The sequence below is a fragment of the Schistocerca serialis genome, chromosome 5, assembly GCF_023864345.2.
Source record: "Schistocerca serialis cubense isolate TAMUIC-IGC-003099 chromosome 5, iqSchSeri2.2, whole genome shotgun sequence".
In the NCBI taxonomy this organism is placed as follows: Eukaryota; Metazoa; Arthropoda; class Insecta; order Orthoptera; family Acrididae; genus Schistocerca; species Schistocerca serialis.
Window position 1 is genome coordinate 665,357,352 of NC_064642.1, and position 17,944 is coordinate 665,375,295.

Here is a 17,944-nt window from a genome sequence, read left to right on the forward strand (position 1 = left end):
GGTACTGTTACAGCTAAGAATTTAGTGTATAGAACTTTCGTAAGTGGCAGTATGGACCAAAAGAAGGAAAAATGTCTAGTAAACATGGGATGGAAGTGCGTACCCTGTGAGCTATGAGCACTTGTTCATCTTCGCAAGTGCAAAACACATCTCCTCTATTTAACAAGTAGTCATCGATCTTAAGGAACGCATTTTAGAGCACATGCTTACTAGACATTATTTCATGTTTTGATATATTCTGCAACCTCTGAAAGATGCTTACTCTACGATCTTAGTAACAGCAGCACCATTACATGTATTCCACGATCAAGGTGTCAGAACGGGTTTCGCTTATAACTTTCGAACCGTTTGTTTCCGGTAGTGGTATCTTTACCTCAGATTGACACATTTAACGTTCTCCATCAGCCTTGAAAGTAATATCATCACGGAATCGTCCTGGGTACACATATATTTACAGATGCCGGCACCTATACCTTTGACGCCATGTTGCATCGATGAATGACGTTTCCGGACATGGGTTCCTGTTCAAAACACTATGGGCTTACTCGACTCTACAAGACCTACAAGTTTGTAACGGGAATTTCCGAACACCCAGTATAATTATATTCCATTACATTAACGTGAAGTAGCAGAAACGATACTAGCGGCAAACTTAACACCAAAATTGGTGACCACAGAGTAGTCAAATTAAGGAATTCTGCTACAATGGACGCAAAATAAGACACTGACGACAATCAACAAGACATTAATAGTTAGCTAACTAGCGCAAGCAAAGTGGTAATTCCTGTCCAAAATGGGTCTACTGATATCAAGTATCAGTCTTAATTTCAGAAGAAATATCTGTGGATGAAGGTTTGGAGCACAGCAGTGTATGCTATTGAATCATGAACAATAGGAAAACTGAAACAAGAGACAATGGAAGATTTTGAGATTTGGTGCTGCAAAAGAGTTTGAAAATGAGGTGTGCAGAAAAGTTATCTGCAGAATCATCGAGAAACAAATATGGAGAACACTGTCAAGAATGAGTGGGAGGTTGATAGTACATGTGTGGAGGCATTAGGGAATAACATTCGTGGTTCCAGAGGGAGCTGTAGAGAACGCAAACTGGAGAGGAAGTAATTGGAATCTACCAAACAAATAATGGGGGACTTGGTATGCAAGTGCACTCTAAGATGGAGAGGATGGCATAGGAGGGACGTCGTGGCGGGGCATATCAACTATTTGGAAAACACGTAACTAAAATCGTTCATTACATTTTAAGAATGAGTGTATACAAAAGGCGTAATGAAATGAAACGTAATGAAATAGAAAATAAAAATGAATGTTTTAAATTGCTTCTCGGTTTGCAGCTATTGCGGTATGTGTACGAATTTTGTCTAAACTGGACGGGTAAACATTCTGCACTTACAATTCTCTGTGCTTTTCCCGAAAATTATATCCCTATGAATACTATTTCTGTTCTGCAGTATGAGAAGACCTCTGGTTACTGTACGATTCGTTAAGTCTGGAGTCAACACTACTCCGTACGGATTTCACTCATAATATACAGAGTGTACAAAAAGAATCATCCAGTTTAAGAAAATATGTTACTTGAGATATGTGCGTGAATAAAATACTTTTGGAAAGAGCAAACTCTCGAGTTTTACATCGTTTCCGCTAGGTACCAGCAGTGTGAACCGACATCAGTTGTAGTAAAAATGGTGTCAGGGCAACAGAAAGCGTTTTGTGTTCTACGTTTGGCGCAGTGTGTGTCAGTAGTAATTGTTCAGCGTGACTTTCGTACTATGTATGGTGTGGATCCTAGAACAGAACAGAGCGTTGGATGATGGCATGAACAATTCCGAGAAACAGGTTGTTTGTGTAGAGGCAAACCGCCGGGCCGTCCCCAAGTGACTGACACAGACGTCGAACGCATCCACCATAGTTTCACAAGGAGTCAGCAGAAATACGTTTGCCGTGCAGCTTGACAGCTCAACATGATCCCGTCTGGCGTGTGTTGCGTCGACTTTTATACACTAAACCATAGAAAACTGTGCTACTGCAAGCTCTTCACGAGGGCGATAAACAACAACGTATGGAGTTCTGTAATTTCCTTCTCAGGAAGATATAGGATGACAGTTTTCTTTCACGCTTAGTATTTAGCGACGAGGCAACATTTCATTTACTTGGACAAGTGAATCATCATAATGTGGGAATTTGGGGTACGAACCAATCACATGAAGTTGTACAAAATGAGAGGGACTTTCCAAAATTTATTGTGATTTGCGCAGTTTCACGGAAAACGGTGTACGTTCCATTTTTCTGTGCCGACAACAGTGTTACAGGAAGCACATATCTAAATATGCTTGAGAACTTCCTTTTTCTACAGTTGGAGACCGATTCGAATGACTTCATTTACTAACAGGGTAAAGCACCGCCACAGTGGCATCTTAAAGTGCGGGAATCACTAAATCAAAGTATTACTAAATGATGGATCAGACTCACTGGACCAAATGATTCAGCCTTGCATCACTGGAAACCAGGGTCACCGGACCTGCCTGTATATGATTATTTCTTATGGTTGTTTATGAAAGACTGTCTGTGGTCCTCGGTTACCCACAACGATGAATGAACTGAGACATCACATAATAGCTGCTGTGGAAGATGTAATTCATCACATGCTCGCTGCATTGTGGAAACAATTTGAATACCGCAGTGATATATGCCGTGCATCTCAAGGGGGCATATTAAACACCTTTGAAATACTATTAAAAAAACTTTTTGAATTTTCCGTACATCAAAAAACAAAATTCATTCTATATGTTTATTCAAAAATGTGTGTGAGACCTTAAGGGACCAAACTGCAGAGGTCATCGGTCCCTAGACTTACACATCAGTTAAACTAACCTATGCTGAGAACAACACATACACCCATGCCCGAGGGAGGACTCAAATCTCCTGCGGAAGAGGTCGCGCAGTCAGTGACATTGCGTCTCTAACCGAGCAGCCACTCCTCGCGGCTATATGTTTAATATTTTCAAATTATAGAGGTGCCGAACCGAGTGATTCTTTTTGGTGCTCCCTGAATTTCATTTAGCTTATCTAAAAACATTCGGTATCTCGTCACTCGCTGCTCTTAACAGTGTAGGACTCCCACTTAAAAAAGATCTTGTTTAATATTAACTGGAAATCGCTAAGTGAATTCATTATCAAAGAGTGAATGAGTATGCTATGGATAAGTAGTGCCGCATTTTAAGAAAAGCTTGTGTCGCACACATATCGGTGTTTACTACATATTTCGTGAACTACACGCCGTACATTGATATAACTGTGCAGGTTCCTTGATTGGTATTTCTGGATAGTATCTGTAAAATGTGGTGGGAATACAATTAGTAGTGAAGAAGCTATAAATGATAAAGTTATGGCTTATTTAGAACTTTTACTGCATGAATATCGAAAATTTAATAAAAAGTAAACTTATTCCCTTTCATTATCTTGTTGGGGAAGTCAGCGAGAAAACGTTTCCAAAGAGTTCGAACTATGCATTAAATTTGTTGGAAGTCGCTTACTGCACTGATTATCTGGTTCTGAGTAATGTGTGCATTGTCATTTACGCTGCCCTAAAAAGAAATACACATTTTATAACTCTAATATAGGTTGTACGGTGTTAAACCTTGAACATAATGTAATACCTGTTAATGAGTAGTGTATGACGGAATTTATAATTCTTAATTTAGGTTAATGGTCATATGAGGTACTGAAAACCACAACTTTGTTTCCCCTGGAAGGCATCACACAAGCAACCTGCCACTGGGATTTCGAGTATGCGATCGTTTTATTAAAATAGTAATACAGGTGCCTGATGTAAAAAAAAGTTCCAGAATAGAAGTTTCACTGCCCAGATCGCAGATGAAACAATCTTGATTACTAGTTTCAGCATAGTTACATTGCCATCTTCAGGTCATCAGGTATTTGAATTGTAAATCCCGGTGCCATCTGACCACTGAAGACTTGGAGGTAAAATCATAGGTTTCCAATGACCATACGACAATGTGCCGTACGTAAGGGCTTTATTCACTACTGGCCATTACAATTGCTACACCAAGAAGAAATGCAGATGGTAAACGGGTATTCATTGGACAAATATATTATACTAGAACAGACATGTGATTACATTTTCACGCAATTTCGGTGCATAGATCCTGAGAAATCAGTACCAAGAACAACCACCTCTGACCATAATAACGTTCTTGATACGCCTGGGCATTGAGTCAAACAGTGCTTGGATGGCGTGTACAGGTACAGCTGCCCATGCAGATTCAACACGATACCACAGTTCGTGAAGAGCAGTGACTGGCGTATTGTGACGAGCCAGTTGCTCGGCCGCCATTGACCAGTCGTTTTCAATTGGTGAGAGATCTGGAGAACGTGCTGGCCAGGGCAGCAGTCGAACATTTTCCAGAAATGCCCCTACAGGACCTGCAACATGCGGTCGTGCATTATCCTGCTGAAATGTAGGGTTTCGCTTGGATAGAATGAAGGGTAGAGCCACGGGTCGTATCACATCTGAAATGTAACGTCCACTGTTCAAAGTGCCGTCAATGCGAAGAAGAGGTGACCGAGACGTGTAACGAATGGCACCCCGTACAATCAGGCCAGTACGGCGATGACGAACACATGCTTCCAATGTGGGTTCACCGCGATGTTGCCCAACACGGATGCGACCATGATGATGCTGTAAACAGAACCTGGGTTCATCCGAAAATATGATGTTTTGCAATTCGTGCACCCAGGATCGTCATTGAGTACACCAGCGCTCATGACTGTGATGCAGCGTTGATGGTAACGGCAGCCATGATCTCCGAGCTGGTAGTTCATGCTGCTGCAAACGTCGTCGAACTGTTCGTGCAGATGGTTGTTGTCTTGCAAACGTTCCCATCTGTTGACTCAGGGATCGAGACGTGCCTGCACGATCCGTTACAGCCATGCGGATAAGATGCATGTCATCTCGACTGCGAGGCCGTTGGGATCCAGCACGGCGTTCCGTATTACCCTCCTGAACCCACCGATTCCATATTCTGCTAACAGTCATTGGATCTCGACCAACACAAGCGGCAGTGTCGCGATACGATAAACCGCAATCGCGATAGGTTACAATCCGACCTTTATCGAAGTCGGAAACGTGATGGTAGGCATTTCTTCTCCTTACACGAGGCATCACAACAACGTTTCACCAGGAAACGCCGATTAACTGCTGTTTCTCTATGAGAAATCGGTTGGAAACTTTCCTCATAGTCCGCAGCTCGTGGTCGTGCGGTAGCGTTCTCGCTTCCCACGCCCGGGTTCCCGGGTTCGATTCCCGGGGGGGGGGGATCAGGGAATTTCCTCTGCCTCGTGATGACTGGGTGTTGTGTGATGTCCTTAGGTTAGTTAGGTTTAAGTGGTTCTAAGTTCTAGGGGACTGATGACCGTAGATGTTAAGTCCCATATGCTCAGAGCCATTTGAACCATTTCTTTCCTCATGTCAGCACGTTGTAGGTGTCGCCACCGGCACCAACGTTGCTGTGAACGCTCTGAAAAGCTAATCATTTGCATATCACAGCATATTCTTCCTGTTGGTTAAATTTCGCGTCTGTAGCACGTCATCTCCGTGGTGTAGCAATTTTAATGGCCAGTAGTTTAATTCACATATCCGAAGGTCTGAAGATGACGATCTAACTTTGCGGAAACGTGCAATCACGATATTTATTAACCGCGATCTGGTCAACATATCTTCCATATTGGAGCCTGTTGTACATTGATATAGTGATCGCTCTCCTTCCGACGGTGTCACGGTAATTACAAACGATGTTTGGGTTTAGATAGTGTAGGAGACAATAGATAGAAACATCCAAGCGTGACGAACAATTTTGCTGCATGTTCTAGTTATGCCGGGCACCCAGAGACAGTAGACTTTCGCTCTCTTAGAGCTGTATAATCAGCTTCTACGGCAGCTACAGCTATGTATGTTCAGCTCAGTGGCGACGCGAGAGCCGTGCGGTCGCTGCGGGAAGCTCATGACTCGCTGTTGGACGCCGCCGCCCTGGTGGACCAGGCGTACGGGCTGCCCCTCCTAGGAAGCCTCGCCGCCAACTTCGTGCACTTCATCTCGGCGCTGAACCTCATGCTGGCCGTCAAACTGCGTTACCAGGTTAGCAGGATTTGCTGTCTTTAACCAATACTGCTTTTGTTTTTTTTAACGAGAACATCAAATACACTTTTTCCTTGCTGTCCCGTTCTATTACCAGGTTAGCAGGATATGCTATCCTTAACAAATAGTTCTTTTGTTTTTTCAAAGAGAACGTCAAAGACACTTTTTCATTGCTGTCTCGTTCTATTTGCGCTAAGCTCGACACTGATTACCGTCTTCGTAGGCGGTGATGTATCTAAAATGCGACTTTTTCTGGTTCGTCACATTCTTCTTCTCTAAAGCGTAACCAAGCCGGCTCAGTTATTAAATACTGATTTCATTGGGGCAATTACAGTATGTAACATGAGGTACGAGGACGTTCGACTACAGGGTACTAGGAAGGTTTGCAATCTTTGCAGTTTTCACAGACAGGATACGTTAGCATAAACTGATACACAAAAATTTGTTTCACCATTTGCATAAAGACAAGAGATTTGCAGATAATGTCGTCGATAACTGGATAAAGGAGTCAGCAGAAGATCGTAATGTATTAGAAAAATATTTGTAAAAGTTATCTGAAAATTACGGAAGGTAGCGTTTGTTCCTTAATGTGAATACCGAAGATCAATTCCTTTATTAAGTGTTACATTGTAAATTATATAATTGGTACAACTATAAAGATCGGCTATTCAAATAAATACAGTGACGAAAAAAGCTGCACCGTAAACTCCTTGTCGGATCACTAACAAACTGATACTTCAGTGTCTCCATATTTGTGGGTTATATTCATTGATTATTCATCCTTCTGTGAAACTATTGACAGTAATTTCAACGTAGGTAAAAGCGATTGCTACAAATGAAAAATAGTGCGAGTGCACGATGGCTGTTGGGTTTTTCCAGCTTTAACAGAAATTATTAGTTTGTGATAGTAAACACAGCACGTCCATAGGGCGTCCACAACCAGCTTATTGCCGCCTTTTGGGCTGTAGAAGGTCGAATCAAAAAAATGGGTCAGATATCTCTAAGCACTATTGGACTTAACATCTGAGGTCATCAGCCCCCTAGAACTTAGAACTCCTAAGGACATCACACACACATCCATGCCTGAGGCAGGACTCGAACCAGTGACCGTAGCAGCAGCGCGGTTCCGGACTGAAGCGCCTAGAACCGCTCGGTCTCAAGGCGCAGCAAGGTCGAATCACTGGCATCAGGTGCGTGGGAATAAACTGCCGACAGATAACGCAGGTCTGTAGAGCAACTACCACGGAACGAGTACCAACGAGGACTCTGGACAACAGAGTGAAAAAAACTATAGGCATGGGTTCACCCACGAGGATTACACTACGTTGAGAGTGTAAGACAGTTCGATAGACTATGTCATTCAGGCACATAATAGGCGCAGATTTAACCGACAGGATGTCACGTGAACTTTAGGGAACATATTAATGCAAACTCAGGTTAGATTGTTAACTACTAACACCATGACACAGACAACAGAGAACTACATAGTGTAAAGAAAATCATCTCGAACACTGAGTGGACATCTGTAGTGTTCGTAAATGAGTCTCACTTCTACTTTTGACCGCAGACGGTGAAATGTAACAGTAATCGGCGATTCTTGAGACCTGTGGCGCTCTGACTCCTGTAATCATGGTGTGGGGAGATACTGGGTATGTCAACAGGTATGCCTCGGAAGAAGGACGGTTCGAAGCCGTGTCCGCCCATCCTAATTTACGTTTCCTGTGATTTCCCTAAATCGCTTCAGACAAGTGCTGGGATGGTTGCTTTGAAAAGCCACGGCCGACATTCTTCCCCATCCCTCCAAAATCCGATGAGACCGATGACCTCGATGTTTGGTCCCCTCCCAGAATAAGCCCATCAACCAACAACCTTGGGTAATATGGCGCGTTAAGGGTTTCTTAGCAGAGACGACTTACAAAAGCCTCTTATTGAGCTGTAACACACAAGTTGTTCAGCTTTGTAAAATTCATGTTCTAATTTGAGAAGCACCTGAATGTGGTATGGTTTCCTCTCTAGCGTAATGCGTAACACTTCCAAAATAGTTGATTTTGGCACCTCTAACTCGTTTATTATACTTCAGTTCTTTCCACTGTTTCTTCGGTTTGCTGAAAAGAATATTGTGGAACTGAAGGTCTGCCGGAGCGTGATTTATCTCCAAAGCTTCCAGTCCTTTGGAAACTATTCTTAAGCTACCAGATCTTTGCTTTTCTTCGTGCTGGTACGTGAAATTTTCGAATGAACTCATCTCCAGTTAACATAAGAGGTGCTTAAATTACCAGATGTTCTGAAATCGATAAGTGTTCAGCTTGATTATCCGAATTAAAACAATAGATCCACGTCATCACAGAAGGGGATTATAACTATGAATTACATATATCTAGGAGTAGCGTCTTTGATTCATAATCAAAATATCTTAGGTCCCGGTTTCGAATCTCACCGCTGTTTAAATTTTGATTAATGATCAGCATTGGCGACCGAATACTTCCGGCATAAGAAGTCACCCCTCATTCTGCAAACGGCCTTGTCACAGAGGGCATAAGGGAGGACAGAGGTTCAGGGCACTCTCTTGTCCTTGGGGTGGGAAACTGCCCCTAAAGGTGGAAGAATCAGCAATGATCAACGACATTAGGAGGCAGACGGCAATGGAAACCACTGCATGAAAGACCCGTAACGTGTATCCACAGGACGTGTGGCCTGTAATTGAACATGATGATCTCTCCATTGGCAAAGTATTCCAGAATAGTCCCCCTTTCGTATAGCCAGGAGAGGACTGCCAAGGGCGAGGTTACCACGAAAATATATTGAAAAATCAATGGAAATATATCGCTCTTCGAGTCGGGACGTGGAATGTCTGAAGCTTCAACGTTTTAGGGAAATTATAAAATCAGAAAAGAGAATGCAAAGGCTCTATCTAAATATACACTCCTGGAAATGGAAAATAGAACACATTGACACCGGTGTGTCAGACCCACCATACTTGCTCCGGACACTGCGAGAGGGCTGTACAAGCAATGATCACACGCACGGCACAGCGGACACACCAGGAACCGCGGTGTTGGCCGTCGAATGGCGCTAGCTGCGCAGCATTTGTGCACCGCCGCCGTCTGTGTCAGCCAGTTTGCCGTGGCATACGGAGCTCCGTCGCAGTCTTTAACACTGGTAGCATGCCGCGACAGCGTGGACGTGAACCGTATGTGCAGTTGACGGACTTTGAGCGAGGGCGTATAGTGGGCATGCGGGAGGCCGGGTGGACGTACCGCCGAATTGCTCAACACGTGGGGCGTGAGGTCTCCACAGTACATCGATGTTGTCGCCAGTGGTCGGCGGAAGGTGCACGTGCCCGTCGACCTGGGACCGGACCGCAGCGACGCACGGATGCACGCCAAGACCGTAGGATCCTACGCAGTGCCGTAGGGTACCGCACCGCCACTTCCCAGCAAATTAGGGACACTGTTGCTCCTGGGGTATCGGCGAGGATCATTCGCAACCGTCTCCATGAAGCTGGGCTACGGTCCCGCACACCGTTAGGCCGTCTTCCGCTCACGCCCCAACATCGTGCAGCCCGCCTCCAGTGGTGCCGCGACAGGCGTGAATGGAGGGACGAATGGAGACGTGTCGTCTTCAGCGATGAGAGTCGCTTCTGGCTTGGTGCCAATGATGGTCGTATGCGTGTTTGGCGCCGTGCAGGTGAGCGCCACAATCAGGACTGCATACGACCGAGGCACACAGGGCCAACACCCGGCATCATGGTGTGGGGAGCGATCTCCTACACTGGCCGTACACCACTGGTGATCGTCGAGGGGACACTGAATAGTGCACGATACATCCAAACCGTCATCGAACCCATCGTTCTACCATTCCTAGACCGGCAAGGGAACTTGCTGTTCCAACAGGACAATGCACATCCGCATGTATCCCGTGCCACCCAACGTGCTCTAGAAGGTGTACGTCAACTACCCTGGCCAGCAAGATCTCCGGATCTGTCCCCCATTGAGCATGTTTGGGACTGGATGAAGCGTCGTCTCACGCGGTCTGCACGTCCAGCACGAACGCTCGTCCAACTGAGGCGCCAGGTGGAAATGGCATGGCAAGCCGCTCCACAGGACTACATCCAGCATCTCTACGATCGTCTCCATGGGAGAATAGCAGCCTGCATTGCTGCGAAAGGTGGATATACACTGTACTAGCGCCGAAATTGTGCATGCTCTGTTGCCTGTGTCTATGTGCCTGTGGTTCTGTCAGTGTGATCATGTGATGTATCTGACCCCAGGAATGTGTCAATAAAGTTCCCCCTTCCTGGGACAATGAATTCACGGTGTTCTTATTTCAAGTTCCAGGAGTGTAGTAGGGGTCCACTGCTGAAGTGAAAAGAAGACAAGGATATCTGGTCAAATGAGTACAGGGTAATATCAACAGCGGCAGAAAATGGTGTAACGGGAGTAGGATTCGTTATGAATAGGAAGGTAAGGCAGAGAGTGTGTTGCTGCGAACAGTTCAGCGTTAGGGTTGTTCTTATTAGACTCGACAGAAAACCAACACCGACAACGATAGTTCTAGTACACATGCCAACATCGCAAGCTGAAGATGAAGAGATAGAGAAAGTGTATGAGGATATTGGACGGGCGTTACAGTATGTAAAGGGATATGAAAATTAATATTCGTGGGAGACTGGAATGCAGTTGTAGGGGAAGGAGTAGAAGAAAAGGTTAGAAGAGAATAAGAATATGGGCTTGGGAAAAGGAATGAGAGAGGAGAAAGTCTAATTGAGTTCTGTAACAAGTTTCAGCTTGTAACAGCGAATACTCTGTTCAAAAATCACAAGAGGAGGAGGTATACTTGGAAAAAGCCTAGTTATGGGGGAAGATATCAGTTAGATTACATCACGGACAGACAGAGATTCCGAAATCAGATACTGGATTTAAGGCGTACCGAGGAGCAGACATAGATCACCATGTAGTAGTGATGAAGAGTAGGCTGAAGTTTGAGAGATTATTCAGGAAGAATCAATACGCAAAGAAGTGAGATACGGAAGCACTAAGGAATAACGAGATGCGGTTGAAGTTGTCTAAGGCTATAGATACAGCAATAAGGAATAGCTCAGTAGGCAATACAGTTGAAGAACAATGGACATCTCTAAGCCGAGCAATCACGGAAGTTGGAAAGGAACACATAGGTACAGAGAAGGTAACTGCAAAGAAACCATGGGTAACATAAATAAAACTTCAGCTGATCGATGAAAGGAGGAAGTACAAAAACGTTTCGCGAAATTCAGGAATACAGAAATATAAGACGTCGAGGAAAGAAATAATTAGGAAGTGCAGGGAAGCTAAGACGAAATGGCTGCATGAAAAATGTCAAGAAATAGAAAAAATACGTAGGAAAGTCAGAACAATATTCGGTGAAATTAAAAGCAAGGGTGGTAACAAGAATGCAACGGGAATTCCACTCTTAAATGCAGAGGAGAGAGCGGATAGGTGGAAAGAATACATTTAAAGCTTCTATGAGGGAGAAGCTTTGTCAGATGTGATAGAAGAAGAAACAGGAGTCAATTTAGAAGAGATAGGGGCTCCAGTACAAGAATCAGAATTTAACAGAACCTTGGAGGACTTAAGATCAAATAAAGTAGTAGGGATACATAGCAGCCGCACCGGATTAGCCGAGCGGCCTAAGGCGCTGCAATCACGGACTGTGCGGCTGGTCCAGGCGGAGGTTCGAGTCCTCCCTCGGGCATGGGTGTGTGTGTTTGTCCTTAGGATAATTTATGTTAAGTAGTGCGTAAGCTTAGGGACTGATGACCATAGCAGTTAAGTCCCATAAGTTTCACACACATTTGAACTTTGATACATAGCATCCCATCAGAATTTCTAAAATCATTGGAGGAAGTGTCGAAAAAAAACGACTATTCACGTTGGAGTGTAGAATTTATGACTCTGGCGACGTACCATCTGACTTTCGGAAAAGCATCCAACACATAATTCCAAAGACGGCAAGAGCTGACAGGTGCGAGATGTACCGCGGAAGCAGCTTAACAGCTCATGCATCCAAGTTGCTGACAAGAATAATATACAGAAGAATGGGAAAGAAAATTTAGGACGAGCTAGGTGACGATCATTTTGGCTTATGAAAAGGTAAAGGCACGAGAGAGGCAATTCTGACGTTGTGGTTAATAAAGGAAGCAAGACTAAAGAAAAATAAAGATACGTTCATAGGTATTGTCGACCTGGAAAAAGCCGTTCCACAGTATAAAATGGTGCAAGATGTTCGAGATCTGAGAAACGTTGGGGTAAGCTACAGGGAGAGGAGGGTCATGTACAGTATGTACAACTCCCTAGAGGAAATAATAACAGCGGACGACCAAGTACGAAGTGTTGGTATTAAAAAGGGGGTAAGACCAGGCTGCAGCCCTTCGCTCCCGCTGTTCAATCTGTGCATCGAAGAAGTAATGATGGAAATAAAAGAAAGGTTCAGGAGTGGAATTAAAATTGAAGGCGAAATGATATGAATGATATGATTTGCTGATGAGATTGCTATCCTGAGTGAAAAAGAATTACATGATCTGCTGAACGGAATGAACAGTCTAATGAGAGCAGAGTATTACTGAGAGTAAATCGAAGAAAGACGAAGGTAATGAGAAGCAGTAGAAATGAGAACAGCGAGAAACTTAACATCAGGATCGATGGTCACGAAGTAAATGAAGTTAGAGAATTCTGCTACCTATGCAGTAAAATAACTTATGACGGACGGAGCAAGGAGGCTATCAAAAGCTGACTACCAATGGCAAAAAAGGCACTCCTGCCCGAGAGAAATCTACTAATATCAAATATCAGCCATAATTTGAGGAACAAAATTCTGAGAATGTACGTCTGGAGTAAAGCATTGTATGGCAGTGAAACATGGACTTTCGGAATACCGGAACAGAAGAGACTCGAAGCATTTGAGATGTGGTGCTACAGGAAAATCTTGAAAATTAGGTGGACTGATAAGGTAAAGAATGAGGAGGTTCTGTGCAGAATCGGAAAGGAAAAGGGTATGTGGAAAACACTGGTAAGAAGAAGCGACATGATGATAGGACATCAGTTAAGATATGAGGGAATGACTTCCATGGTACTAGAGGGAGCTGTAGGGGGCAAAAACTGTAAAGGAAGCGAGAGATCGGAATACAACCAGAAAATAATTGAGGACGTAGGCTGCACGTGCTACTCTTAGATGAAGAGGTTAACGAGCCGCAACAAACCAGTCAGAAGACTGATAATAAAAAAAAAATCTGTTATTTCTTTGAGTGGGATCGAGACTTAATGTCCAGCGTGTATTATTGCTCTGAAAAGGAATTAAAGGTAGTGTAGGGTCTCCCTTCACAAGTGCTAGCCATCACCTGAAGAAGACTGCATGACCATGTAAAGAACTACTAGAAATAATTATGTACACCTATCAATGAAAAGGTAAGCGAAAACAATAAAACTCGTCCAAAGCTGTGTTAAAAATCAGCTTGGTTATCTAACACCACTGTGATTCATTGCAGCACAGTCTTGCTCCTGATGCTGAAGAGGTTTGGTTCTTTGTTGAGTGACTGCTGTGAGATTATCGTATAAAACCTCATATGAAACAGTTTTTAGGTTTCCTTGAGTGTTACAGTTCGTTACGAGACAATTTTGTTTGTGATACTGAAGAGGTCAGACATCTGCATGATTTGTTTGGCTGATGCATGTTGCGAGGGTAGTGCACTTGAAATTAGACCGAGTGGTGGGAGATTCTCCCCAACTGAAATGTAACTGGTGAATAATACTGTATCGATCTGTCAAGAGTTTGGCCTGTGAGAGGATTTACCGGAGCGACCGCCTGCGTTGTGTTCTGTGAAATTCCGGCAAGAGAAGTTGTACACAAATGTTATTTCAGTATCACATAGTTATGAGCGCCCACCCATTATGAAGTAGCTTAGCATGGCGAGTAAAGCAGTTTCCATGTAAGAAAGGCCTAGGTAATGTTGCCTGTATTAGCACAAATGGAAACAGGAATACCCAGCAGCAGATGAGAGAGTACTTCCCCTTGTAGTGTGTTGAGGAGTAACACAAGTCAGATAGACTGGTATGGCCAAGGTAACGAGGCAAAAACATGTAAGCCCCAACTGTGGAATTACAAAACCACTTAAACCTAATATTGTAAGTTACCAAGAGTGAGATAAAAATTCTACTCAGATACACTGAGTAACATGCGAATATACGCCACAGCATAGAAAAATAGGAGCTTCATTACTTTTACACCACCTCCATTACGTAGACGTATCACCTGTGCAGATATAGTTCTATGTTAGGGAAATAGTACACACAAAATATGGGTAAATGATGAGTGGTAAAACAGATTTCACCTTAGTAACAAGATAATTACAAGGGGCGCTCCGTATTGATTTACACTTTTATTTTTTCCATGATTAACGGTACGCTATTTGACTTATCATAGCATCTACAACTATTCAGTACAGTGGCTTAACCGCAGGTGGCAGGTCGATCACTAGAACTGTAATCCCTACACGGTACAGCTCATTTTTTCTACTGCTGGACGGCATGGTTTTCCTGGAAGGAGGGTATAAACACTGCAGGTATTCACACATGATACTTCTTCGTGTGTTCGGAGCGTGCACCGTCACAAAAGACCTGCTGAAACACAACAAATATTATCCCTATGGGCGTCGGAAAACCACAACTGACACCGCTGCAATAAGATTTCAGGTACTTCCACGCCCACCATTTTCTGCTGACTTGGCCCCTATAATTTTTGTGGGCTCTTCTCGAACCATTTATCTGGTGTCTGTCGCACCCACCACTTGACTGTTAGCTGCAGTTCCTGGAAGTCTGAGAAATGTTAGCGAGAAGGTTACTTGAGAGCCTGGTGATCAGAAGGGCCCACAGTGCGTGAGGGCAGCTGGAACCCTATTTCAGCGGCGGCAACCGTGGTTTTCAACTAATATGAGGACGAGCGTTTTCGTGTTGCAAGAGCACGCTTCGTGACTTGGCACACTTTCCACACATTGTAACCAGTCGCTTGTGAATATCGTATTCACACCCTCCTTACACAGACACCACATAAAGCAGTAACAGATATAAAGCCAAAATATTTACATAATAATTAGCATACATAATACCCAATGTGTGTAAATAGTACTGATGGATATTTCGCATGTTGTACAGCTTATTAACGTAGTAGTTTCAATGTCTGACTCTTAATTTTTTCCCTTTAGGTGATATCTCATGGCCATGCGGATTTCCTGATTCTGATAAGCAGCTGCTGGGCGCTGCTTCACGTGATTTGTGTGTTGGCTGTGACAGGGGTGTCCAGCGCTGCAGCTGCCGAGACTCGCCAAATTCCTCGACTCGTACACAAGGCACTGCTGCCAATCACAGACGTCGGCACCAGCGACGCACAGCTGCGTGAACAGCTGCAGCTGTTCTCGCAGCAGGTGATGCACCAGCGCCTGTGCTTCACAGCATGTGGTTTCTTCACAATCGATCTGACGATAGTGCTCTCCATGGTTGGGGCCGTCACTACTTATCTTGTAATTTACTTACAGTTCAGTGCTACTCACTAGATGTTTATCATGTAGACTAAACAAAAGCATTGATTACCTAGCCGCACAATATATGCATGAATACACTCCTTCCATAAAACATCATAAATGTACTAATCGAAGATTTCCATTCCAGCTCCATAGAGCTTAACCCACCTTCTGGTTTCAACCTATATGTCAGGTTAACAGATGCATAAACACTCAGAATATTTCTAGCAAGGTATGAGAATTATGACATTGCAAGAGGGGCACTTAAGCATGCTTGTACCTATAAGTGATTTCATAGTTGGGAACAGAAACCACATGTATCACACAGTGGCTCCAGGCCAGTGTGTGGCCTCTGGTGAAGATGGTTGTAATAAACGAAATCGGTTACCATTTAAGATAGAATAAATTTGCTATGTTGACTGCTCCTTTTTAACAGAAAATTAATACAGTGGTGAGTTCATTTATGATGTCAAAAATTCTAACAATCAATACTGAGTTTATCAAATTACCTTCCATTAGGAATGTGGAATGCACTCAACAACTGTGATATGGCTTTCAAAATGATGGATAGCAGCAGTCAGTCGTTTCCTTTCTAACATCATTCAGACAAATCCAGATTTCGGCCAGGAACTAACCATTATCAATTTTAAACATACAAGAAGTACATAGTCAGACGACAATTTAAAAAATTATGACTCATGACAAACTACACCACTTGTGATAAGATTACATACCATTACTTCAGAGTTCTAATGGATTCCCTAGTGTATCACCCCATGTTGTTCAGGATCCTATCACAGTACCTTCAAGACTACTATATAATGAAGCCAGGCTTTGCTGAAAACATATCAGTTGGATGTTGGCGCCCTCTATATGAACTATGTATTACATAACATTAATAGTAAAGCAGTTACAGTTTCCAATAATATTTAAAATTTGCATATGAATAAAAGAAAATTAGTAAAGTTGTTGCTATTGTAGTTTGATTTACTGCCACATTTAACAGTTATTATTAGAAGATCTAAGAAACGCCTGATTCACTACTCGTGGGTCAGTTGCTTTGTTATTCCCTAAAACTCATAAGTAATGTTAGAGTAAAAAAAAATTTCCTGAAATATTCAGAAAACCCTAGGAGGCACATGATGTATGCTGCTACTATTAGGATTTGTTTGATTTAAATATTTTTTCCTTTTACTATTTTTCTCTTTACTCGTCTGGGCGAGATATGTGCTTCCTCTTACCTACTGAACGGTTCACTGATGACGTCAGATATCAGCAAGACAGATAGTTCGTGTGATCTCCCATTCCATGATGTATGCAGAGAGTACTGACCTCTGTGCCACGTCAAAGATATCTTTTAACCATAAGCATCATAAAAATAATAAACTGAATTGCTCTTATTAACAACATACATGCGACTAAACCAATATAAAATGGTAAAAATTCAGAATGTTCAATATTATGATCATCATACTTGTACAGTATTATATTAATGGCTGCTGCATATTGGCAAAAAGGCAGAACATATTACATACTCCCTGGGTTGTATCCTTCAGTGCGTTCTAGCATGCAGTTTTCAAATGATTCCCAAAATTGCGCATTTTGCATAGTCACCTGATCATTAACATGGTTGTAGCCAACAGCCAACATTTTTTTCGTGAGGTCGAGTAACTTCGATCTTGTGCAGCAACCTCACAGTACGAGGTGCATTCGAGTTCTAAGGCCTCCGATTTTTTTTCTCCGGACTGGAAAGATATAGAAACATGCACATTGTTTTAAAATGAGGGCGTGTTCATTGTCAATACATCCCAGAGATTGCAGCACCATACGGCAGATGGAATTTTATCGCCAGCGGCGAGAATGAGAACTGTTTTAAATACTTAAAATGACAACGTTTTCCTTACTTGAACAGCGTGCAATCAATCGTTTTCTGAATTTACGTGGTGTGAAACCAATTGAAATTCATCGACTGTTGAAGGAGACATGTGGTGATGGAGTTATGGATGTGTCGAAAGTGCGTTCATGGGTGTGACAGTTTAATGAAGGCAGAACATCATGTGACAACAAACTGAAACAACCTCGGGCATGCACAAGCCGGTCTGACGACATGATCGAGAAAGTGGAGAGAATTGTTTTGGGGGATCGGCGAATGACTGTTGAACAGATCGCCTCCAGAGTTGGCATTTCTGTGGGTTCTGTGCACACAATCCTCCATGACGACATGAAAA

General features: G+C 43.2%; 1 protein-coding gene across 1 annotated transcript; it reads left to right on the forward strand.

Moving 5' to 3' along the window:
- Window positions 1–5,980: 5,980 nt before the first annotated feature.
- Window positions 5,981–15,749, forward strand: LOC126482165 (putative gustatory receptor 28b). Its single transcript, XM_050106142.1, has 2 exons — window positions 5,981–6,169; window positions 15,402–15,749. The coding sequence occupies exons 1-2, from the start codon at window positions 5,981–5,983 to the stop codon at window positions 15,747–15,749; spliced, it is 537 nt and encodes a 178-aa protein (XP_049962099.1).
- Window positions 15,750–17,944: the final 2,195 nt, after the last annotated feature.